Consider the following 22,920-nt stretch of genomic DNA (forward strand, 5'->3'; position numbering starts at 1 on the left):
AGGCTTCATTTTTTTTTTCTGACTGGTTAAATTCAATCTCTATTTATGCAAATAACGATTTTAGATCCGTAGGCTTCACTACACAACCACGCACACAAAGAACTGCTAAACCTGCTCTCAAAAAGTGTCTGGGGAAACAACAGGGACATCCATGACTATTTAGAGAAGGTAATGCCGACAGGAGGGAGAGGGAAATCCACACTTAAGGGCTGGACTCCATCATCTCCAAGGTATTTGCCAACCAGAATAACTCCAAGGTTCTGTAACAAGGGGATTCTCTGTAGCATGGCCAATTAAATTCTCCTTCTTACATCCTTCAGTTTTTTATCTGCTCCATGTTTCCCAAGGATCAGATGGGACTGGCCTAACCTGCTTTGATGGGAAGATTGCTGGCCCCCTTGGGTTGTTCTCAGGTGTACAGATACACACACATATACACACAGGTGTATAGAGAAACACAGAGGAGCCCAGAGAAACACAGAGGAGCCCCTGACACGCTCTTTTACACTCACAACCTCATATCTGTTAGTTATGTTTAACTCTTAGCGTTGCCACTGGTGACCAAAGTTAATTACTCGCATCCCACTCCCCCCCTCCTCTTACTCGCCCCCATTTTACCCCTCGCTCCCTCATTCCCTCATTCACACTCCTCCCTCACACTCATTCCCTCGCTTACACTCCTCATTCAAATTCCTCACTCCCTCACACTTCTTCTCCTCACTTCACTCACTCCACTCACTCACTCCACTCACCTCACTCACCTCACTCACCTCACTCACTCACTCACTCACTCACTCACCTCACTCCCCTCACTCACTCACCTCACTCACCCACCCATCACCCCCACGCGGCCCCTTGGCTCGCTCCGTGCCCGCCCGGCCCCTCACCTGCGGCGGCGAGCGCTGCCCCGGATGCCGGAGCCGGGCGCTGCCCCGGTTGTTGATCGCGGCTGCCGGAAGCCGACGTGGCGGCGGCGCGGCGCGGCCTCGGCGGAGCCGCCGGCCGGCATGAGGGGCTGCGGGCTGCGGCCGCCGAGCCCGGCCCCGGCCCCGCGGAGGGGCTGCGGGCTGCGGCCGCGCTGCCCGGCCCCGGCGCTGCTCTGCGGGCTCCTGGCGGCCGTGGCCGCGGTGGCCGAGGGCGGCCGGGCGCTCCCGCAGCTCAGCGACGACATCCCGTTCAGGGTGAACTGGCCCGGCACGGAGCTCAGCCTGGTCGGTACCGCGCCGGCCGGAGGGGGCCCGGAGCTCCCGCCGCGCAGGGGGCTCGGTGGGGCTGCTCCGCCGGCGCAGGGAGCCCGGCGGCTGGAGAGAATCCCGGGGGATTCTGTGCCGAAAGCGGCGTGGGGTGGAGGGGGATGGCTGGGGCTGGGGGTCTGAAATGGGGGAGCGTGAGGGGGCATGGGGCGGATCGGGGACCTGGCTGGAAGCAGAAGGTCCAAAGCCCAGGCAGCAGCACAATCAGCTCCCAGCCAGCTGAACCTCCAACCCCCATTCTTGTGGTATAATTAAATGCCAGGGAACACTCTGGAGCACCGCTCAGGAATTCGGGGGTGTTCGTATTGAGTAGTGTCCCTGCCTGGCTGATCCGCGGGCTGGTTGTTTTCTCAGCCGACCACCGGTGTGTTGTACAAGGAGGACAATTATATCATCATGACCACTGTGGATAAGGAGAAGTACAAGTGTCTGCTGCCATTGATAGCCAGTGGCAACGAGGTGAGTTCAGGCGAGGTATTCTGTAAATATAAACTGTAGCTGGGTCTTTACTCGGTCAGTTTTAATATCCTGAGATATCCTTCTGTTGCAGGAAGAAGAAAAGGACTATAAAGGTCCTACTCCAGGGGAGCTGCTGGAGCCTCTCTTTAAGCAAAGCAGCTGTTCCTATAGAGTATGTTACTTTTGTCCTGTTCATTAAATGCCAATTAAAAGGTTACAGGCCAGTGCATGTCAAGGTTTTAGGGTAGTAAATGAGATACTGATACAGTCTGAAACAAGGTCTTTACAACCTTATGCCATAATATTGCTGACAAAATTCTGTGTGATTAAAGATGTCAGAATTCAGATAAATGGGTTGCTATGGTAGCAGTTAAAAATACAGATTTTTCTTTTGTTTTTTATTTTTTTTTCCTTTGTTTTATCTGTGTGAGTCAAGGAAATCTTCTCTGGTGTGTTTGTTTGGGCAACACTGAGACCACTCGCTGCTCTCTTGTTTTTGAGGGTGCTCCAGCATTTTTGCTGCAAAAGCCAAATTGGGTGGTTTTGTGGTGTGTAAATATATCTAAAGATAATTTTTGAATTGTATTTTATTTCTAAGATTGAATCTTACTGGACTTACGAGGTCTGCCACGGGAAACACATCCGTCAGTACCACGAGGAGAAGGAAACGGGGCAGGTAGGCTGCTCACAACCCCTTCCCAATGGCACAGTCCTGCAGCAGACTTGAATTGTTGTAATAATTGAGCACAATTCCGTTTTCTTCATGCAGAAAAGCTGCATCTTCATTGTACAGGACATGTTTTATAGCATTATCAGAAGGCACTGTGTCAGATCTTACTGGCTGACATTACACTTAGTTCATTGCTCAGTACATGGTATTTTGTATGTTTGTTAAACTAATGTATTTTTACTTAATTTACATACTTTTTTACTGATTCTTGTGAGACAGATCTCTTGTTATTACAGATTCCATTTATTCTTCACCCTAGAAGTAGATTGTTGTGTTAAAGAACTCTCATTCCCAAAATTATTTCATATTGGAACTTGCAAGCTTTTAGAAGTGACAAACTAGCTTTGGCACTCTAGCAGAGCAAGGCCTGATTTCATAAGGCCTTTCTTTTATAACTTCTTTTATCTGTTTGCAACATTGAATTCCCTGAAAAAAACTTGGAAAGTGGTAACTGATGTTTGTTCTGATTGTAGAAAATAAACATCCAGGAATACTACCTGGGAAATATGATAATGAAGAACTCGCTGTCAGAACCAGGTGTGTTTTAAATTATTTCATTCTGCTGATAATGAATTTTTTGGGTTTTAATTATTCCTGTCGGACCAGTTTGAGAGCCTTTTTTCAGGGAAGCTGGCACAGATCCTCAGAAATATCCAAGTGCCTAGAGTGAGACTTGGGTGGAAATGAGGTCGCTGAGGTCCAGACTCAAGGAGCAGTTTAGAATAGATTTTGGAGCATTTTTTGCCTGCAAATTAGTTCAAAGAAGTCTTCCAAATCCACAGACTAAGTGTTCACTCAGGGTTGATGGAAAGAACAGAAACAGAATGGAAAAACATCACCCAGGCTGGGGTGTTTGTTTCATTCTAGGCTAGTGTGTGAAAGGCAGACAGCTTTGTTTTCCTAGAAGTGATGAACTGGAATGCTGCAGTCTCTTGGGGGGGATTTAGTGCTGTTCATCCCACTTCTGGGTCTCTGGCTGCAGCCCTGAGTTAGGGATCTTGGTCCTGGGAAGAGCCAGGGCCTCAGGACGTGCCTTGTTTGGCCTTTCTGGGTGGGTGGGTGCAGGCTCTGTGCAGAGCACAGAATGTTTGAGTCACCCATTTTGTGGGGCTGGATGTTGAAGCTGGGACCTCAGGTGACCATAGCTGAGGCTGTCAGGCTGTTGTCCCTCTGCCCTTCCTGCTTAGGTGGCAGATTGTGTCCTTTCCCAGCTTCCTGTCTGGCAGCTCCTGCTCCTTCCAAAGCACCTGCCTGTTTCCTGTCCAATTCCCACCCTTCCCAAACAGCTGCAGTGACGTGTTCTGCAGCCCTGCCTTGGTGTCAGGGCTGGATTTGGCCTGTCCTGCCAGCTCCAGGTGGTTTTGTGATGAACTGACGTGTGTTTTGCTCTGTTTGCTGTGGGCCTCAGATCACTGGTTATTTCCTTTCTTTCCTCTTTTGCACCTGCAAGTGGCTCTTGGCAGTGTATAAAGCACCAGCAAATACACAAACCAGAAAAGCTTCTCTGTGAAATTCCTTTTTTTTTTTTTTTCAAGTGCACAAACTTACCTCGTTCTTAATTATTCCCTAGATCATGAAGAGAAGGAAAATTCCAAAGACGGTGCAAAAGAGGCAAGTGAAAACCATCTGTTTTAACTTCTGCCATTAATAGTGGAGGCAATTTATGTATGATCATAGAATCCCAGAATGGTTTGTGTTGGAGGGGACCTCAGAGATATCCAGTGCCACCTGCCATGGGCAGGGACACCTTCCACTATCCCTCATCCAGCCTGGCTTGGACACTTCCAGGGATGGGGCAGCCACAGCTTCTCTGGGAAACCTGTGCCAGGGCCTCCCCACCCTCACAGGGAGGAATTTCTTCCCAATATCCAATTTAATGATAAGGTGATGTAATTAGTCCCCTCCCAAAATGAATATCAAGAAATGGAACTGTTTCTGAGCTGCACTTCTCTTGCTTTTAATTATCAGTGCCAGCTCAGAAAATTTATTTAGTCTTGCTACTCAAATTCCTTACACTTATCAAAGCCCTGCAGCACAAAGTGCCTGAGAGATGGAGCTGACTTTCTGACCCATCCCACAGTACTCTGTGCTTCCCTTTCCCCTTAGAGGACTTCCCCACTGGTTTGGGCCCCAAAACTCAACTCTTGAGCTGCTGATTCTACAGCAGAGCAATGGGAGTACCTGAAGCACTCTGGAGTTTGGAATTAGTGAGAGCAGGTTTGACCTTCTTGCCAGTTCCCCTTGATTTTCATGCTGAAATGAAGTTTTTGTGTCTGTGGCCTTTGGAGTAGCCCAGGGTGGTGGTTGTGTAGTGTTCTCAGCAGTACCCAGGCCTGAGGAGCATTTTGAAAGTCATGTTGGGGCAGAACGGGGCCATTTGTGGTGGCAGTGGTGGCTGTGCCTCTTGGAAAGCCAAGAAAACAAAGTGTCTGCAGTGCAGCTTCTTTTCCTTCAGCTTCAGAGGAAATGAAGTCTTTTATTGCCTTTCTCTTGGGCAGTGTTTATGATGCACTTGCCATGTCAGGATTTCCTGGAATCTCTTATCAGGAAAGGGCATGTTGGTTTTTTAATCTCGTGAGTGTCTTCACTTGTGGTGGAGCAGTGTCTGGGAGGAGTCAGTGGCCTGGGACAGGGTGACGTGGCTGGAAAGCCAGAGCAGGTGAGGGGCAGAAAGGTCCTGCATCCCTGGAGTGTCCTGACCCCAGGAAACACCCCTGTCTTTTAGCACAGACCCCTGTCTGTGCAGCACTGAAAACCTTCAGCAGCTCAAGCAACATGGGTAGAAAAGAGTCAGATTGTGGGTTTGGGCACTTTGGGAAGCCAGGAACTCCATCTCTTCCAGGATAGAGATTTACCACTTTAGGGAATTAATGTCTTAGAGAGGGAGCTGGATGAAACATGAACGAACAAACCTGAAGGCACTAGACTGGAAGGTGTCATAAGTGGGATTTGCATTGTATACACCATTAACTTTGTTAGCCACAGCCACCAGTGCTGTGGGATCCTCTGGATAAGGAGCAGCCTTGGCTGAGAATGCTGAGAGGTGTAGTGCAGGTGCCAGGGTGACTTTGCAGGGTTTTTTGGATTCCTTAGGGCCTGGTGCTGCAGGTGATGAGCCTGGCAGACCCAGTTTGGGTGAGCACCAGGACAGGTCTGGATGTTGCAGGAACACTGAGGAGCCACACAGGGTCTGATGTTAACCTGGTAATGCTGGCTCTGCACACAGGAACAACGTTTTTTGTTTCAGAGCAGTCTCAGGAGCTCTGCTGTGGTTGTGACCTGTTCCTTTCCCTCCCCCAGATCCCCACAAAGAACATCGAAGGGCAGATGACGCCCTACTACCCCGTGGAGCTGGGCAATGGCACTCCCTGCAGCCTGAGGCAGAACCTGCCCAGGTCCAGCACAGTGATGTACATCTGCCACCCCGAGGCCAAGCACGAGATCCTCTCCGTGGCAGAAGTCACCACCTGTGAGTACGAGGTGGTGATCCTGACCCCGCTGCTCTGCAACCACCCCAAGTACAGGTACAGTGCCCAGACACACTAAACAGTGCCCTGAGCACTTCTGTCTCCTCTTCCTTTGTGATTGCTTCATCTCCATGGTATTTGAAGACTGCAGATACCATGTGTGTACACTTCAGAAGTCTATAAAACCAAAAAGTATCTTCTCCAACCATAACCTTGACTTTAGCTCCTCCCAACATGAGGAGCTCTCTAGAAGCCAGTTCCATATGGAGAATTCACAATTTCAGTGTTATTTTCCAAAAACAAAGTGTAGGCTTCTTGTTTCCTCCCCTTTCCTGAACTGTTCCACATATCTGAGGGACCCCCTGAGTCTTTGGACCTTCCAAGGGGTGTAAAGAGAACTGCAAAGGGAATGTGCCATGCAGACAAAGGGGGAGATAATGGACAGGATTCCTGAATTTACACAGATGTTGGAACATGTGAGTATTTAATCAGGGATCTGAAACAGGCCATAAGGCCTGAAGGTAAAATCCTGCATGTTGTAAACACATGGCAGTTGGAGTTACTAAGTGCTAAAAACATTTTCAATGTTTGGTATCCACTGTAAGTTTTCTCACGTGGATGGGTTTGGTCATACTCTGTTATCTGCTGCACTTATCTGTGGCACTGTTACCTGTTTAATGTGTGAGTCTTTTAAGCCTCTGTAGCAGTAGGAAAAAAACATAAAATGAAAGGGAAATTGTTCTGTTGCTTGATAAGGATATTATCTGGAGCTGCTGCCTGCTTCCAAAAGGTTCCTGGCCACCAGCAGGAAACACTGAAAATAAACACACAGGCTCATCATTCCCCCCTTACGTCACCTTGGTAAAAAAGGAAAGGTGGAGGTGGCAGCCTGGGAATGCTGCCCAGTGGCATCACAGGGATCACAACCCAAATTCCAAGTTCAGTGCCCTTTTCTCCTGTTGTGTGTTCCCAAAAGAGCCCTGAGCAGTGCCTCAGCCTCTGGGGCATTCCCTGTACACCTGGCATCTCATCCAGGGATGCACCTGCACCACCTGAGCAGCTGCAGAAGCTCAGAGCACTGAACTGATTCCTGTACTCCAAGGTGTAACAGTGACATGTTCTTACCTTGCTGGGCAGGTTCAGGGCTTCCCCTGTGAATGACATCTTCTGCCAGTCCCTGCCAGGATCCCCACTTAAACCCCACAACCTGGAACAGCTGGAGAAACAGCAGGAGATGCTGAAGATGCCTTTTAGGAGGGTTAAGGAGGTAGGATTTGTTTCATTTACTTTCCATCTTTAAGATACTTTGTAAGATGATGTCAGTCTTTCATTGGTCTTTAAGGTTGTTGAAACCATCTGTAACTCATCCTGTTTGGAAGGAAAACAAAGCAAGTGTGGGCTCCTGATTTAAATTTTTGTAGCCTTTGTAGCCTACAGTTCACAAATGTGTGAAGATTTTGAGTGGAATTTTCTTTCTTTCAGCTAAAATTGCCCAAAACAGCCAACCTGATTCACTGTTCAGTAACTTCATATAGCTTGTAAGACGTAGAGGACTTAATTGTATCCTTTAATTGCAGGAAGAAATGCCTTCAACGAAGGAAGAGAAATTCTCTTCCATCCACAAGCCTGTGGCTGTTGGGAGCCACCAGCTGTTAACGGTGGGGACAACCCACATCTCCAAACTGACCGATGAGCAGCTCATCAAGGAATTCCTCAGTGGGTCCTACTGCTTCCATGGGGTGAGCAGCAAAGCCACCTGGAATAAAGCTATGTGGAGTACATCCTAATTTGTGTACTTGTTTAGTTTTTATCTTTTCTGTTGAAATTCAGTTTATTTGAGCAGTGAAATGAAAGTTGGTAACAGAATTAGCCATGAAATATTTTCATTAACTAACAGATATGGAGTTTTACAGCTGAAACAGCTGGTTTAAGGTCATGGGGGAAAAGATGGGTTTGCTTTGGGGTGTTCTCTTTGTTTTAGGGGTTCTTTAGGGGTTCTGTTTGGTTCTTTTTCACACTGAGATTGTTTCTCTCCCCAGGGCGTTGGCTGGTGGAAATATGAATTCTGCTACGGCAAATACGTCCACCAGTACCACGAGGTGTGTTCAGAGAGTGCTGTTAGTTCCTTTAAGTTCCTGTTAAGAAAATACAATCCTCTGGACATGGTGTAGTGATCAGCTTTTCCTGGTTTAGGATAAGGAAAGTGGCAAGACCTCCGTGGTGGTGGGTACGTGGAGCAAGGAGGAGCACATCGAGTGGTCGAGGAAGAACGCGGCCAGGACCTTCTACCTGCGAGAGGATGGCACCCAGACAGTCAGGTACCAGCCAGGCTCTGCCCTGCTCTCACACCTGGGACACAGGGCCCAGCCCTGTGAAATTTGGGTTATCAGCAGATGAAATAAACTGCCAAGAGCAGCATGTTCACATTTACCCCCCAGTCAACATCACAAATAAGGAATTATCACAAATAAGGAATTCAGTGCTTCGGATGTGGCACAGAATAATCTTTCAATACTGAACAACTCTTTCCCTCTGCAGTAACTGCAATATGTTATATAATAGTATAATAGCTATATAGAACAGTAGTATAGTATAATAATATATACTATAGTATAATAGTATACTTGTTGCTGTTTGTTAGTATATTAAATACTTGATCAATGACAAGGTGCTGGATCGCACCGCTGAACTGACTGCTCTAAAATTGTGTTTGATACTTCCATACAAACTCTTCCATTCTGATCTTTTGTGGCAGGATGGTGTCTCATTTCTATGGAAATGGAGATGTTTGTGACTTGACAGACAAGCCAAGGCAGGTGACTGTGAAATTGAAGTAAGTGGACTTTTACAAAGGGATGTTTTCTGTCTGTTCCCTGGGTCAGAGGGGAAAGCTGCTGCTGTTGTCACAAGGCTCAGAGGCAATATCTGTTAATCAAATGCTGCAGTCAGCAGTGAAATATGTGTTACTGTGTGCTTATTGCCTACCAACCCCCCAATTTCTCCTCTGTTTTCAGATGTAAAGAATCAGACTCCCCTCATGCTGTGACCATTTACATGCTGGAGCCTCATTCTTGCCAATACATCCTTGGGGTATGTACACACGCCCTGAGGTCAGGGCTAGTAGTAGAGCACATCTCCAGGATTGTGTTTAACGTGGTCCCTTTCTCCCAGTGACTGTTCCCAGGTTTCCTGCAGGGCTGAGTTCATGGTTTGGTCTCTGTTGCAGGTGGAGTCTCCAGTCATCTGTAAAATCCTGGATACAGCAGATGAATACGGGCTCCTCTCGGTGCCCAGCTGAGGACAGCAAAGCCCCCAAGGCCAAATGCTGGCATTCCCATGGGAACAGTGTCTGTGAGCTGACAAAGGCCTCACCAGCACAGCTCTCCAAGCTGAGGGACTCGTGAACCACTTTGTGTATAACTATGTGTATATAAGAGCTTATTGATAAACTTTTAATGATTAAAACCTTGTCTTGCACTTCCTGCCTGGCTCGTGTGTGGCACGTTCCCCCCTCGTTGATGCCATTGCTGAGGTGTAAACTCAACTCAGAAAAGGCACAAAAACAACTGAAGCTTCAAGGGAGGAGTTCAGCTGCAAAAGAAGGAAAAGGTGAAGCCAACATTTCCTGCTCAGGAGCCACAGCACCACTCATGGTTTTCCTACTGTTCTGCTTTCTCCCAACACCAGTGCTACCTCACTGTAACTGCTGGGAATTGTATTCTCCTGTCACTGTACCTCACCCCTCTTCAGCTGCTATTTCTGGGCTGCTTCCCAAGACATTCAGTTTATTTGTTTACATTTAAGACTGTCATAGGTACAATTATTTTGCTGAACATCCTTCCTGCCACCAGGTCCAGTTTCCCTGTAGTGTGTCTACCTCACCAAGAACATTTGGGAAGTTTTTATCTGCTGGCACTAGACATTCCTAGAAGTAAATTGGGAGGGACCAGATAAGTTGAAATACTGCTGACAGGAGGATGTGAAGTAGATTTACATTATATTTTTGAAAAAGTTTGTAATGGCCAACACCCAGCAGAGCCTTGAACGTCTGGGGCTGTAGCAACAGTGTCCGGTCGGAGCGGGTTGGTCACTTCCCTGTGGCCACCCCACTTCTCCTTTCTGCAGCCCTTGTGCAAGGCACAGGAATTTCTGACGGCTGCAGGGCAGGAACCTGCCAGCCTCGTGGCAGATGAGTGGGCAAATAATGCCCAAAATATTGCCCTGAGCTGCTGGACTGTTGCAACAGAACCTGTTTTAGTCTCATCGAGCAGAAAACCCAAACAGCAGCAGCAGCAGTGTGATTTGGCATTTAAATTGATTCTCACTGCTTTTGCTCATATCCTGATTTCTCAGACTCAGCGAGGTGGCAGAGGGAGCTGGAAAGGGGGAAGAGTCTTTTACACAGATTATTTCCCCATGGAACACTCTTGTACCCAGATTCCCCCATTCCCAGCCTTCCTGCCTGCCAGAGGCATCAGCAGCCAGCACAGTGCAAGAAAAGATGGAAGCATTTCACTTTCTGCTGCCTGCACAAGGGGCTGGCTGGATCCCCTCGTTATGGCTCTGAGCTGCACAATCCCTTGGGATGGTTTTATATTGGATCAAGGCTGCCCTGATGAAAGGCTGGAGCCACCCAGCTCTGGGCAGCCTGAGGCTGTGCCAGGGAAGGGAACACAACGCAGTCACTCTTCCTGCATGTCCCTCCTTGTGGTGATTAGATCAGAGGGCAAGCCAAGAATAATTATTTCATGGAAGGTCAGAATTCCCCTCGTTGGGGGGAACTCCCTGGAGGAGGGGGAAGCACATCCCTGACTCAGAAGTCACAGCACCTGGTGCCCCCCAGCAGCAGCTTTTGCCATGATGTGACCAAACAGGCTCTCGGCAAATCCTCGACTCAAGGGTTTCCTCGAGGTGTTCCTCAGCCTCCACTTCCCCTTGCACAGGAAGCTCCATGCTCACAGCTATTCCTGCCTGGAATCTGGGCTGCTCCAGCACCCACATCCACATCCAAAAGAAACAAGCTTTGCTCCCCCTCCTCTCCCATCCCCTCCTGACCAACAGCTGGCTTAGATTTGCTCCTTGAGGAGGTAGAGCTGTTTCACACAGACAAGTGCATTTCCAGGTCATAAATACCTGTTATTTTTATCCAGCACCTAAATCCAAGCACACCTTAATGAGAAAAGCTCCTGTGAGGTCTGGCCTCCTAAAAGCTGGTGCTGATCCTCTTTGGATTTGAGCAGCTCCTGTGCAGGTTCAGTTCTCCTCCATTAATATTTCCAGTGCACAAAAAACCTTTCCCTGCAGAGAGAGACAGAACAAGTGGCACATGATCTGTTTTGGGAATTAATTCACTGGTCCTGCTCTTGGCCACATGGTGTGGACCTTCCTTGCTCACTCCAACCTTTCTTGTGTCCTGCTCGTCCCTCAATTCCCAAAATAAGGGGTTGCTTAAAAAAAAATAGACAGGGTGTTGGACAAAACAAATGACAGAATAATTCCAGCATAGAGAGTTGGTGAAATAACTGTGCTAGTACCAAAAAGCTGCCTTTTTAACTCTGTCCCTTCTAACATGATTGAGCCTCTGGGATTTTGGTGGCCCCTGTGCTAGGATGCAGCTGTCCCACCTTCCCAAAGCAAAGCACAGCCCAAGGCTCACGAGCAGCACCGCTGTGCTCAGGAGGAGAATTGTCCATCTACAGGGAGTCACCCCACACTGACAGCAGAAGCAGAATTTTCCCTGAATCCCAACTCATCAATTTCCTGTCCCTTTTATCAAAGCAGGTTGGGATCTGTCTGAAGAAGGGATGACTGTGGGGCAATTCCCAGAACCTGCCGCAGCAGGGAAGTGCCCGGTGAGACCAGACAGACAGCACAAACCACCTTGGGTTTTCCAGCCCCCAGGGCTGGACACAGGGACCTTGGGATGCTGTGAGAGTTTCCAGTCACTGCTGGTTGCAAAAGAGTGGAAAAAACCACAATTGGAAGCAATATAAAGGCAAGCTCTGACCCCAGTGAAAACTCCAGGTAATAATTTAGAGTAAGGTTCTCACCCAGGTGTCCCTGTGGGCATCACCTGACCCCAGGATGTGTGATGGCTTCTCCTCTGACCTCCCTCCCCACTCAAGCTGGTTTTACATTATTTTCCTTGAGGGAGAGGCAAAGGTGAAGTTACAGTTTATGTCATTTCATGGTTATGAGGAGTTTGACTGACTTGGTCATCAGCATGGGCTAACAGCACAAGTAACCTGAATTTCTGAGTTAATGAAGCCAGAGTCAGCTTTGCCTGGATCATTCCTCTGGCTCTGTTCCCCTTAGCAGTGTTGTTTTTGACAGAGCATGACCAGAGCACCAGGGTGTTGCTCCATTCTTTACTCTGCCCTCCCCTGGGAGCAGCACTCCAAGTTCCCTCAGAATTCCTGCTGGATTCTGTTCACCCCATGCCCTCCTCGCTGAACTCGGTTTCTCATTTTTCCCCCACCTGTAATGCTGAGGCAGAAGCAAACCCTCAGAATGACTCTGTGATGCATTAAACGAGCAACTTCCACCTTTTATTTCCGCCTTGGGCAAGGGTTGGGCAACGCCTGAGAGCGGCGAGAAGGGGAAAACTTGGCGGATTTCGCCGGGGAGCATCATCTCCGGCACCTCCTCCTCCTCCTCGCCGGGCAGGGGCAGGGGCCAGGCTGGGCGGTCCCGGGGTGCCCGCTCCGCTCCCAGCTCCACAAAAGGCACCCGGGGCAGCAGACAGGGAGGGAGGAGCGCCCAGGAGAGCAGGTACAGGGGTCACAGGGATGGGAGGGCGGCTGGAAGAGAGGAGAGAGCTCTGCGATAAATTGGCGATGCTTTTCAGACCCCGGGGGTTCCTGCGGGGTGTGGGGTGGGCTGGGGGAACTGCTGGCAGGGGGGGACAGAGCTGGGAAGTCACTGGTGTCCCTTTCCTTCAGTTAAACCTGGTGGGCTGTTGCCACATTTCTCTTCACAGAGAAAAGCAAGGCACAATTCTTCCCAAGAATATTTCTGAGATTCACATTCTCTGAACCTCAGAGAAAGAGAAAACACAGCTCTCATCATTTGCTGTGTTGTGCCAAAGTGGAATGCAATAAGGAGATTGTTTACCCAGAGTGAGGATGTTTTGTTTCCTTGGCCTGTTAGGGCCAAGAGTGTGTGTGTGTGTTGGACTGTCAGCTGCCAGTCACGAGAAGGTCAGGAGATGAGTGCAGTTACGTGCAGAGTGAGTGCTTGGCAGATTCAGTTTAGATGAAATATTTAGTATAATATAATAAAGTAATTAATTAGCCTTCTAATAAGATGGAGTCAGATGCACCATTCTCTCCCCTGCATCGAGGGATGCCCTTGCAGTAATAGTGGGCAGCAAAGGGGACAGTGGTGACACAGGTTACTCACCTGCCTTTGCGGGGAACACCTCGGAGCAGCGGGGTCAGGGACTCGTGACAGAGAGCTGGGACAGCGACATTCCCAGCACTGGGAATGCTGTGGGGCACTGGGGCAGTGACCTGGCCTGGCTGCCTCCCATATCCTGCTCCCAAGAAAATTTACTCCTACAGGTAAGGCCAAACAAATGGTCACTGGTAAATCCAGGGCAGAGCAAAGCTCCAGGGGCTGGGCTCAGATCCGTGGTCACACAATTATGTGGAGCTCCCTGGGGCGTCCTGGGGTGGCAGAGCAGGTTCTGGAGGGGGTCAGACTGACTTGGTTGTTGTGCACTGGGACAGGAGACATAAAACCTGAGTCCCATGGAGCCATGAAGGGCATTTCTAATTGTCTTGGTTTGAAAATACAGGTGTCTGCTAAGGAAGGCAGGAGCCTCTCTTAAAATGGAAAACGCAAACTCCCTTCCTCCAAATTATTCTAATTTTGAAATTAAGGGGCTCTCAGATGAAGATATGGGAGTGGGAATAACAGTTATTAGGAAAAATAAATAATGCAGTAATACAAAACAACACTGACAGAGTCAGAGTAGGATCTGACACCCTGTGGGTCAGGGTGTTGAGGAAGGCATTCCAATTGAAATGGTGGCTGCAGACCTCCTGCAGTGACAGCTGTGCTTCTGTTGGAGCAGGGATCCTGGAGAAGGGTGAAGTTTTCCTCTGAAGATCCAGGGGTGGTGTAGATGGGCCTGGTCTTCCTCTGGGAATGCAGTGGAGAAGAAAGCTGCTCCTCTAGGAATCCAGTGGGAAAGGGCTGCCTATGGTGTTCCAAAGCTCAGATTATATCCAGGTAGGAATGCTTGGCTCCTCCCTCTGGGTGGAGCATCTCCCAATGGGATGATGGAATTTTATCAGCCATGCAGTGACACTCAGTGCCCCATTAACAGAAGAGATCTTCCTGGAGGGAGGGTTGGTTGTGGAAGAGATAAAGAAAAGTGCCCAATGAACAGAGGATAACTGCCCCACCTCTGACAGATGGCAATAGAGCACACAGCCCTGGCCACATCTTGCATTTCCAACATAAGACACAAATTTTGCAGGGGGAGGATGGGAAAGAAAAGAAAGACAAACTCAGACTTTATCTAGCAGGACCTCCAATGAATAGTGCTCTCCTTCAAATCATTCTCTTACACTCTTTCTTTCTCTTTTACTCTGAAGTAAGATGTGTTTTATTTTGCTGGATAAAAGGGATTAATGGATACAACTAATTAAACAATTTCTGGACTTCAAGCAAATTTGGATTATTTTTAAGGGTATTCATTAACATATTATAATGATGGATTTAACATTTCTTTTGTCCAGGATGAGGATCCTTCCTGGCTGCCTTCATTTCTACTTCATTCCTTTCTTACTCAGCCAGGCCCATGGATTCCTAATGTGGAGAACACCTCCACCCTTCCTGGTTCATAATTATTCCTATTCAAATCTCTCCTCTGTCTCAGAAGCACGAGCTCCAAAAACAGCAAGAGCTCTCAATTTCTCACACAATGTCATTGAAAATATTACCAAGGGGGACATGGAAGGATTTGACTGGCTGGAAGTTCTAGACTTTTCCTACAATCGGATCAGGGCTGTTGAGCCTGGAGCATTCCAGAGTCTGCTCAGCCTGGTTTCTGTGGATTTATCATTTAATGATGAGAAGCTGCTTCTGTCAGATCTCCCACCCCACCTGAAGCTCTCACCTGCTGGCAAAACTCCGAGGTCTTTGCAGCTTTCCAGGAATTCTGGCAGATCCTCAGGGGCTGCTCTGGAGCCCTCTGCTCCTGCAGAGGAGCTGTCACGTTCTGGAGTTTTGTCTCTCCTGCAAATCCTCAGCTCCAGGCTCAGGAGAAGCCCAGGGAATCTTCTTCGGAAGGGAGAGAGGAACACAACAGCCCTTCCCACAGCCTCACCTGAGCCCACCCTCTGTGGAACTCCCATCAACGGGACACTCAACCTGTCCCACAGCAACCTCACCCAGGACGAGCTGATGTTAAAACTGGATGAGGATCTCTGCCAAGCCCAGCTGGACAGGATTTTGGAGCTTGACATCAGTCACAACAACGTGGAAATGGATCTTCTGTCACTGTTTGCCCTGTTCTTCCACATGGAAAACACGCTGTCCATCGATGCCAGCTCCAACAAGTTAACCATTAACATCCTGGATGCTCAGTCCTTCTGTGAGTTCCCATCCCACCAGCTTTTGTTCCTAAACATCAGCAACAACCCCATTAACAACCTGGATACGCTGTGCCTCCCTTCCAGCATCAAGGAAATTGATTTGTCCTTCACCAACATCAGCCAAATACCCCCGAATTTTGCTAAAAAATTGCTTAACTTGGAAAAAATGTATGTTCAAGGAAACCACTTCATCTACACAGCGTTCTCAGAAAGTGGGGATACACTTCCAATGTGTGTCCCTCCCCCTGGGACTGTGCACATCAACGCCATCTCCTTTGTCAGGAAACAGGTTGGGACACCCATTGAAAGCCTTCCAGAGAAAGTGAAACACCTGGGAATGTCCAACTGCTCCATTGTGGAGCTGCCGGAGTGGTTTGCTGACACAGTGGAAGAACTGTTATTTCTGGACCTCAGCAGCAACCACATTTCTGTACTTCCCAATTTCCCCCCGTCCCTGCAGCATTTAGACATCAGCAACAACGACATCAAAGTCATCTCCCCCAGTCTGAAATCCCTCTCCAACTTAACAGTATTTAGGATTCAAAATAACAAAATTATGGGTATACACACGGAGTTTTTTCCATCAGCCTTAAAAAAATGTGATCTTAGTAAAAACAAGGTGAAGGTGTTGTCCTTAAGTTCTGCCCTGGAGAAGCTGGAACACCTCAACGTTTCTGGGAACCTGATCACGCGTCTGGAGCCTGCCGGCCGCCTTCCTGCACTGACCAGCCTGGACAGCAGCCACAACCTCATCCCAGAACTGCCCGATGGCTTCGGGGCATCCCTCCCAGGGCTGAAGTACTTTAACCTGTCAGGGAATAAGATCTCCTTTCTGCAGCGTGGCTCTCTCCCAGCTTCTCTGGTCGAGCTGGACATCAGTGACAACGCCATCACCACCATCGTGGAGGCCACGTTCGGCCCGCTGACGAGCCTCAGGCTTCTGACTGCCCAAGGGGAGCATTTTTTCTGTACCTGTGACCTGTACTGGTTCGTGAACATCTACCTCCACGAGCCCCAGCTGGAGATCAGGGGCAGGGGGGCCATGAGGTGCAGCTTCCCCCCGGAGCGGCGGGGCTCCCCGGTGGGCGGCAGCCGCCTGACGCTGCTGCGCTGCTCCCTGGGTGTCCAGCTGGCCGTGACTGCTGCTGCTGCCAGCCTGGCCGTGCTGGCCCTCACCGTCCTCTGCTGGAGACTGGACGGGCCCTGGTACATCAGGATGGGCTGGTACTGGTGCATGGCCAAGAGGAAGCAGTATGAGAAGCGGCCAGAAGACAAACTCTTCGACGCCTTCATCTCATACAGCGAGCACGACGCCGAGTGGACCAAAGAGAACCTGCTGGAAAAGCTGGAAAATGATGGGTTCAGGATATGTTACCATGAGAGGGATTTCAAGCCAGGGCATCCTGTGCTTGGGAACATTTTTTACTGCATAGAGAACAGCCATAAAGTGCTTTTTGTTCTTTCTCCCAGCTTTGTGAACAGCTGCTGGTGCCAGTACGAGCTGTATTTTGCCGAACACCGGGTCCTGAATGAAAATCTGGATTCCCTCATCATGATTGTGCTGGAAGATCTCCCACCCCACAGCATCCCACAGAAATTCAGCAAACTCAGGAAACTGCTGAGAAGGAAAACTTACTTGAAGTGGAGCCTTGAGGAACACAAGCAGAAAATGTTCTGGCATCAGCTAAAAGCTGTCCTAAAAACAACCAACGAGCCGCTCGTGAGAGCGGAGAACGGATCTGCTCTGGAAATGCAGGAGCTGGAATGAGACCCAGGGAACTCTGAGGGCTGTGCCTGGAAAACCTGTGGTCAGATAAAAGCATTTACCTCTTGCAAAGGCTGCTGTGATGCCCAGGGGTTTGTCTGCATCAGTCCCAGGAGAGGCTCCTAGGGGGACTGCAGCACGCTCGTTATTCCCTCTGATAAAGCATCCTGAAGGGAAGAGACCCGAGCACTGATAAGAAGCCTTTTCCTCCTGGATGCTTCAATTTGTCCAGCTATTCCCAGCATTTCTTTAAATGCTGTGGGTGTCATCTGCAAGGAAGAACTGCTCAAGTCACGCTGCATGTCCTTGCTGCCTTCCTGAGGTGGTGGCAGTGAGAAGCAGTGTCTTAGGGCTGGACTACAGATTCCCAGTTCTGGGAGAGCTGAGGTGGGAACACGTCCTGTGTGCAGGTAAGAGAGCCCCAAACCATGCTGGTACACAGGGAGCAGCTGCTTTCTGTGCTTTGGCAAGGGAAGAGTAAAGATTGACTTAATTTAGCCCTCTGAGAGGGGCTAAGCCCACTCTGTTACAGACTTTGGGTTCAGTAACTGCTGGAAGAGATGAGACTTGAAAATCTTTTGTAAATTCAGAATAAAATATACAACCAGACAGTACAAAAAGGACCAGCTGAGTGTGGTGGTCTCTGCTGTTAAATGGCTGGGGTGAGCTTTGTTTAATCACAGATCTCTGGGGAATAAGCAAGTTCTGTACATTATTGTTTAAATTTAGGAAAGTTCCACCTCACACAGTCAGCCTGACCCATTTCCAATGGATTCAGCCCTACCTCTGCATGGTCCTTGTCCTCACCTAGTGCCACTTGATAATTTTATTTATTGTGCTTGGGAAAAAACAAAAGAAATTCAGCTGATCCAACTTTCACATTCAAGGGAAATCAACAGACTGTTGACAGAAAACAAACACCAGGTGAGGTCAAATTATTTGGTTTAGCACGATTTGGACTTGCTCCTATGATGAGCAACCACAAACAACTTCCCAGTAGAAAATCCTCAATCCAGGAGTGCAGAATGTTTGGAACACAGACTCTGAAAAGGAATTGGCTCTGCTGTGACAAAACAAGAGCAATACCAACCTATTTGCTGCCAAAAAGGGGGAACATGCAACAGACATCTCCATTGACAGAGATCCCGTGGAACTCAGTGCAAACCCACCTTTCCTCAGCAAAATGATTTGGCATCATCAGCTTTGAGGTTTTGTATGTTAGGATAAAACCCACAGTCCTGCAGGCCAGCAGCTGAAAAAACCAACTCTTCACGACAGAGATCTAGAGCTTAAAAAGACTGTGAATTATAAAAATATTACAAATATTTTTGTTCACTTAAGCAACCAGAAGTCATTTGTTAATTATATTAATGAGCCACAAGTAATTAATCACTGGTTTTTCTAATAACCTTTATGCTTTCCTCTTTCTAAACCACTCAGTGGTCACATTTCTCACTTCCTCTCTTCCCACATATTTCCCACCTCCACATTCTGCTGCTTCCCTCTCAATTCCACTGTTGCTTGTTAACCTTGCAGTGACTCTTTACTGGTGCTTTAGTGGAGCTTTACTGGTTCTGTGCTCAGCAGGCTTCTGATGGAAGAGACTAAGGGGAAAAAAAAAAAAAGAAGTTACACTCCAAAAAGAGTCTAAACCAATTACTTTATCAAAAATTTGATTATTTCAGTCAATGATTCACTGCAAAGTTGTACCTGCTTTCAAAATCCAATCTGGATTTCCTACACCCATGAACCTCCCACAAAACAGCTATTTAGTATACAGCTGCAACTGTAAATGCAAGTGTAAAAGCAACTTAAATGAGGTTTTGTTCCTCCTGCAGGTTAAAAGGTGGTGTGCTTTCCCACCTGGCACTGTGACACTGTGCAGATTAACACCAATATTAATTACACAGGTGGTGCTAAGGGCACAGCTGGCACCAGGAGTCAGAGAGCAAATTGCAAACAGCTTTGATGGGATTTCAGTTCTTTTGTCACACAAAGGCAATGAAACCTCCTGCTTGGCCCCTTCTTGCTTTACTCCCACATGAAAACTCAATGCAAATGTTTTATGAGGTGTGAGTGGTTTAATTTTCAAACATGTGATGAAGTTCATGTGATCTAATGGCACAGAAGTTGCACATACAGCAAACCTCCAAAACTGCCTCATGTACATTTTACCCTCCAGTACAATTTGTACTGAAGAGAAATTCAAACACAGAACAAGATCTTTCCATTATCTTTTATACTTAGTTTAAAAAGAACCACATTATTCATTTAGAGAAAAAAGAAAACTGGGCAGAGAGAAAAGATTTATGGAAATAATTTCCACTTCACATTTGTATTAGAAAGTTGTTCACACTGATTTTATTGCAAGAAAGCTGGTTTGAATTATTCAGAATTAATCAATATTCAGTGTTAAACAAAGAACAGCGTTCCAGGAGAATCTTGAGAACAGTTTAGTTAACAAAAAGCCTGAACCAACAACTCACAGCAATGATGTGGACATTTTTTGTTTCTGAAGTAACAAATCACATTCCCATCACTGTCATTTTTCCTGAAGATGTGGCACTTTGCTATAGCGAGGCATCAAAAGCCTGTGGCACAATTATTCTGGAGACACTGAGGCTCTGCTGAAATCCACAGAAGCTGAAAGGTGATTGTTTGGAAGAGATCTGGCCACTAAGAGCAAGAAGTGTCAGGACTTTGAATTTATTAAAAACTACTTAACTTCTGTTATTTGCTCTCTGTGTAGACCAACAGACAAAATTTCTGAGCAGACAGATGAACTCAAACTGATGTTAGACTTAACAAAACCTCAAAAACTTGTCATTCTGGTTTTGGAAATGTTAACAGCTGTCAGTTCTGACTGTCAGGAATAGCCAAAACCCAATTTATACAAAGTCATGGGCAAAAGAGCAAGCAGCAACATGACTCTGTGCCTGACAGCTGACCAGTCAGGGAATTCCAGAGGTGACTGTGCTCCTCCTGGTCTATCAGTCACATCATATTGCAAAATTCATCTTCATCCTCAAGTAATGCAAATAATTAGGTAGTGCATGGTAATTTCTATCAGATGTAAAACACTTCTCCAAATTATTTTGGGATACACAATGCCACCATCATTAAAATGAACGCCCAGCAGGTATGAATAGATATACTGCAGAGGTTTATCCCAGTGCCACACTTCCCAAATGTCCCTCCCCAGTGGAAATACAACACTGACTGAACAAAGCCTTGTCCCACTTGAAGAAGCCAAAACTGAAATCCTGAACTTCAGCTGAGTTCATAGAAATTTTGCCATTTAGCTCAACAGAAGCAGGGTTTCACCCTATGAAGAAGATAAAGGACTTTTGTTATTACTGAAAAACACTGATTCTTCCAACTGCTGCAACGGGAAGAGTTTAAACTCAAATGCTACCAAGCATCTCCCCAGTTCTTCCTTCCTGAAAATACAAGGTATTTATAAAACCTGGCCTTATCACAGGATGGTTTGGGTTGGAAGGGACCTTAAGGATGATCCAGTTCCATCCCATGCCACAGGCAGGGACACCTTTCCCTGTCCCAGGTTACTGAGCCCTGTCCAACCTGGCCTTATGACATAATGAACCACACAATCATGGCATCTAAGTTTTTTTTTTTTACTTGCCCAGCAGTAAAACTTAGTAACAAAACCACCCTCGTGCAGCAATTCCAGATCTCAAATATCCCCCTTGCTGGCTCTCCGCGGCAACTCCAGAGCGCGTCAGGGAGGCGCCAGCCCCGCGTTTGCTTCCACCGCAAACGGGAACGGTGTTTCTATCCGCCGGCAGCAGCATCAAGGAGTTTGCAGCAATTCCCCCCCACGGAGGCCCCTCTGGACCGGCTGGTGGTGCCGAGGCTACACGGAGGGCAGCGGGATGTGCCTGGCGGGAGCGGCGCCGCAGCCCTTGGCGAAGGCGAAGGCCGCGGGCTGCAGGCTGTGCGGGGTGCTGCCCTCCGCCGAGGGGCTGCTGTTGTACACGCTGTAGTAGGGCTCGACCCGCGTGTTCAGCGGGGTGGAGCTGCTCTGCCCGTAGTGCTGCTGCTGCTGCTGCTGTCCCGCCGACGCCTTGGGGCTCAGCACGCTGTCCTTGGAGTGGCTGGCACCGCACGCCTGCTCCAAGCCCTTCTTCTGAGCCTTCGGAGACAACATGTAGGCCGAGTTGGTCTCGTGGTGGGACGACTTGTTCCTGTTGACCTCCAGGCTGCCTTTGCCCATGGCTCGAAGCCTCGTCTTGTGCTTGCAGCAGAAAAAGACCAGGGCCGCGTACTGCAGGCACCAGAGCATGCGCCTCCGCAGCCCCGCGCTGTTGCGGGAATATATGAAGGGATTTAATCCCGACTTGAAAAAAATGAGCGTAAACCCGCACAGCTCGAACTGGTAGAGCACAAAGCCACCGCTGCCGGACAGCATGTCCTGCACCAAGGAGATGGCCAGCGGCAGGCAGCACACCAGGACGGAGAGCACGATGACCACGCACGTCACCACCGCCTTGGAGTCCTTGGCCGTGGCCAGGTTGACGGCCGAGGCCAGCGGGAGCCGGCCGACGAGCTTGGCGTGGCCGTGGGGCGGCTTGCTGCAGCTCTGGGTCCTGTACAGAGCGGGCACGGCGCCGGGCCCCGCGAAGGGCTGGGCCCCGGGCGTGCCCGCGGCCGCAGGGCCGCTCCTCGCCCGCGCGTTCCTGCGCAGCGCCCGGGCGATCATGGCGTAGGACACGGACACGACGGCCACGCAGCAGATGAAGTCGGTGAGGTAGAGGTAGAGGATGAGCCTGCCCTGCCCGCTGGGCAGGCTGGCCATGGGCAGGCAGAGGCGGGAGCCGCGGGTGCGCAGCGTGGCCAGCGTGGCCAGGGTGAAGCTGGCGGCCCAGAGCAGCAGCGTGAGCAGCAGCGAGCAGGGCGCGGAGGCGGCGCGGTGCGGGTGCTTGCCCAGCACCATGCGCAGCCGGTGCAGCGCGATCACCGCCACCGTCTTCAGCGACATGATGATGAAGCCGGAGCTGGTGAGGTGGAAGGTGAAGCAGAAGGTGCCGGGCACGCCGCGGGCCGGGCCGAAGAACAGCACGAAGGCGAACATGGGGGCGGCCACGCCGCAGATGAAGAGGTCGCAGAAGGAGAGGTTGAGGATCATGAAGTCGAAGTCGGTGCGGAATTTCCGGAGGGCCGGGTCGAAGAAGGAGAGCAGCACGATGAGGTTGCCGTAGGAGCCGAGGCAGAAGACGAGGGCCAGCAGGGAGGCGCAGGCGGCCAGCGTGGCGGCGTGGGTGCCCTCCCGCAGCTCCGCGGGGCCGCTGCCGTTCGCGCCCAGCTGCTCCGCGGGCCCGGCCGGCAGCCGCCCCGACCCGTTCATCGCCGCCGGGCCCCTTCACAGCCCGCTCATCGCCTCCCGGCCCCGCCACAGCCCGCTCATCGCCGCCGCGGGGCTCCCACCTTGCCTCCTCACCGCCCCCTCAGGGCTCCCGCCCGGCCCCCTCAGCGCCGCCTCAGCGCTGCCCGCCCCGCCATGGCGCCCGGCCCGGCCCCTCCCCGCTCCGCTCTCGCCGCCGCGGCGGGGCCGAGCCGGGGCGGGAGCGGGGGCAGCGCCGCAGCCTCCCCGCACCGCCGGGCACAGGCGGGCCCGCCGGAG

The 22,920-nt window shown here is 49.6% G+C and overlaps 3 protein-coding genes across 3 annotated transcripts; 2 read left to right on the top strand and 1 right to left on the bottom strand.

Annotated features, from left to right (window-relative positions):
* The first annotated feature begins 896 nt into the window (after window positions 1-896).
* Window positions 897-9,386, top strand: ERLEC1 (endoplasmic reticulum lectin 1). The gene is made up of 14 exons (XM_064415506.1): window positions 897-1,211; window positions 1,608-1,712; window positions 1,804-1,884; window positions 2,311-2,388; window positions 2,916-2,979; window positions 4,013-4,053; window positions 5,743-5,966; window positions 7,047-7,176; window positions 7,487-7,648; window positions 7,949-8,008; window positions 8,103-8,227; window positions 8,665-8,742; window positions 8,924-8,999; window positions 9,136-9,386. The coding sequence occupies exons 1-14, from the start codon at window positions 912-914 to the stop codon at window positions 9,205-9,207; spliced, it is 1,596 nt and encodes a 531-aa protein (XP_064271576.1). The 5' UTR covers window positions 897-911; the 3' UTR covers window positions 9,208-9,386.
* Window positions 9,387-12,550: 3,164 nt separating this feature from the next.
* Window positions 12,551-18,382, top strand: LOC135297713 (toll-like receptor 2). The gene is made up of 2 exons (XM_064415512.1): window positions 12,551-12,680; window positions 14,657-18,382. The coding sequence occupies exon 2, from the start codon at window positions 14,658-14,660 to the stop codon at window positions 17,280-17,282; it is 2,625 nt and encodes an 874-aa protein (XP_064271582.1). The 5' UTR covers window positions 12,551-12,680; window position 14,657; the 3' UTR covers window positions 17,283-18,382.
* Window positions 18,383-19,144: 762 nt separating this feature from the next.
* GPR75 (G protein-coupled receptor 75) lies at window positions 19,145-22,919 on the bottom strand. Its single transcript, XM_064415513.1, has one exon. The coding sequence runs from the start codon at window positions 22,642-22,644 to the stop codon at window positions 21,154-21,156; it is 1,491 nt and encodes a 496-aa protein (XP_064271583.1). The 5' UTR covers window positions 22,645-22,919; the 3' UTR covers window positions 19,145-21,153.
* Between the last annotated feature and the right edge of the window lies 1 nt (window position 22,920).

The sequence above is a fragment of the Passer domesticus genome, chromosome 3 (genome assembly GCF_036417665.1).
Source record: "Passer domesticus isolate bPasDom1 chromosome 3, bPasDom1.hap1, whole genome shotgun sequence".
NCBI classification, from domain to species: domain Eukaryota; kingdom Metazoa; phylum Chordata; class Aves; order Passeriformes; family Passeridae; genus Passer; species Passer domesticus.

Coding starts and splice junctions, on each gene's coding strand:
- ERLEC1 (XM_064415506.1), top strand. CDS start 912: ATGCCGGAGCCGGGCGCTGCCCCGGTTGTTGATCGCGGCTGCCGGAAG. Junction 2,389..2,915: donor AGGAGAAGGAAACGGGGCAG/GTAGGCTGCTCA, acceptor TTCTGATTGTAG/AAAATAAACATCCAGGAATA. Junction 7,177..7,486: donor CTTTTAGGAGGGTTAAGGAG/GTAGGATTTGTT, acceptor CTTTAATTGCAG/GAAGAAATGCCTTCAACGAA.
- LOC135297713 (XM_064415512.1), top strand. CDS start 14,658: ATGAGGATCCTTCCTGGCTGCCTTCATTTCTACTTCATTCCTTTCTTA.
- GPR75 (XM_064415513.1), bottom strand. CDS start 22,644: ATGAACGGGTCGGGGCGGCTGCCGGCCGGGCCCGCGGAGCAGCTGGGC.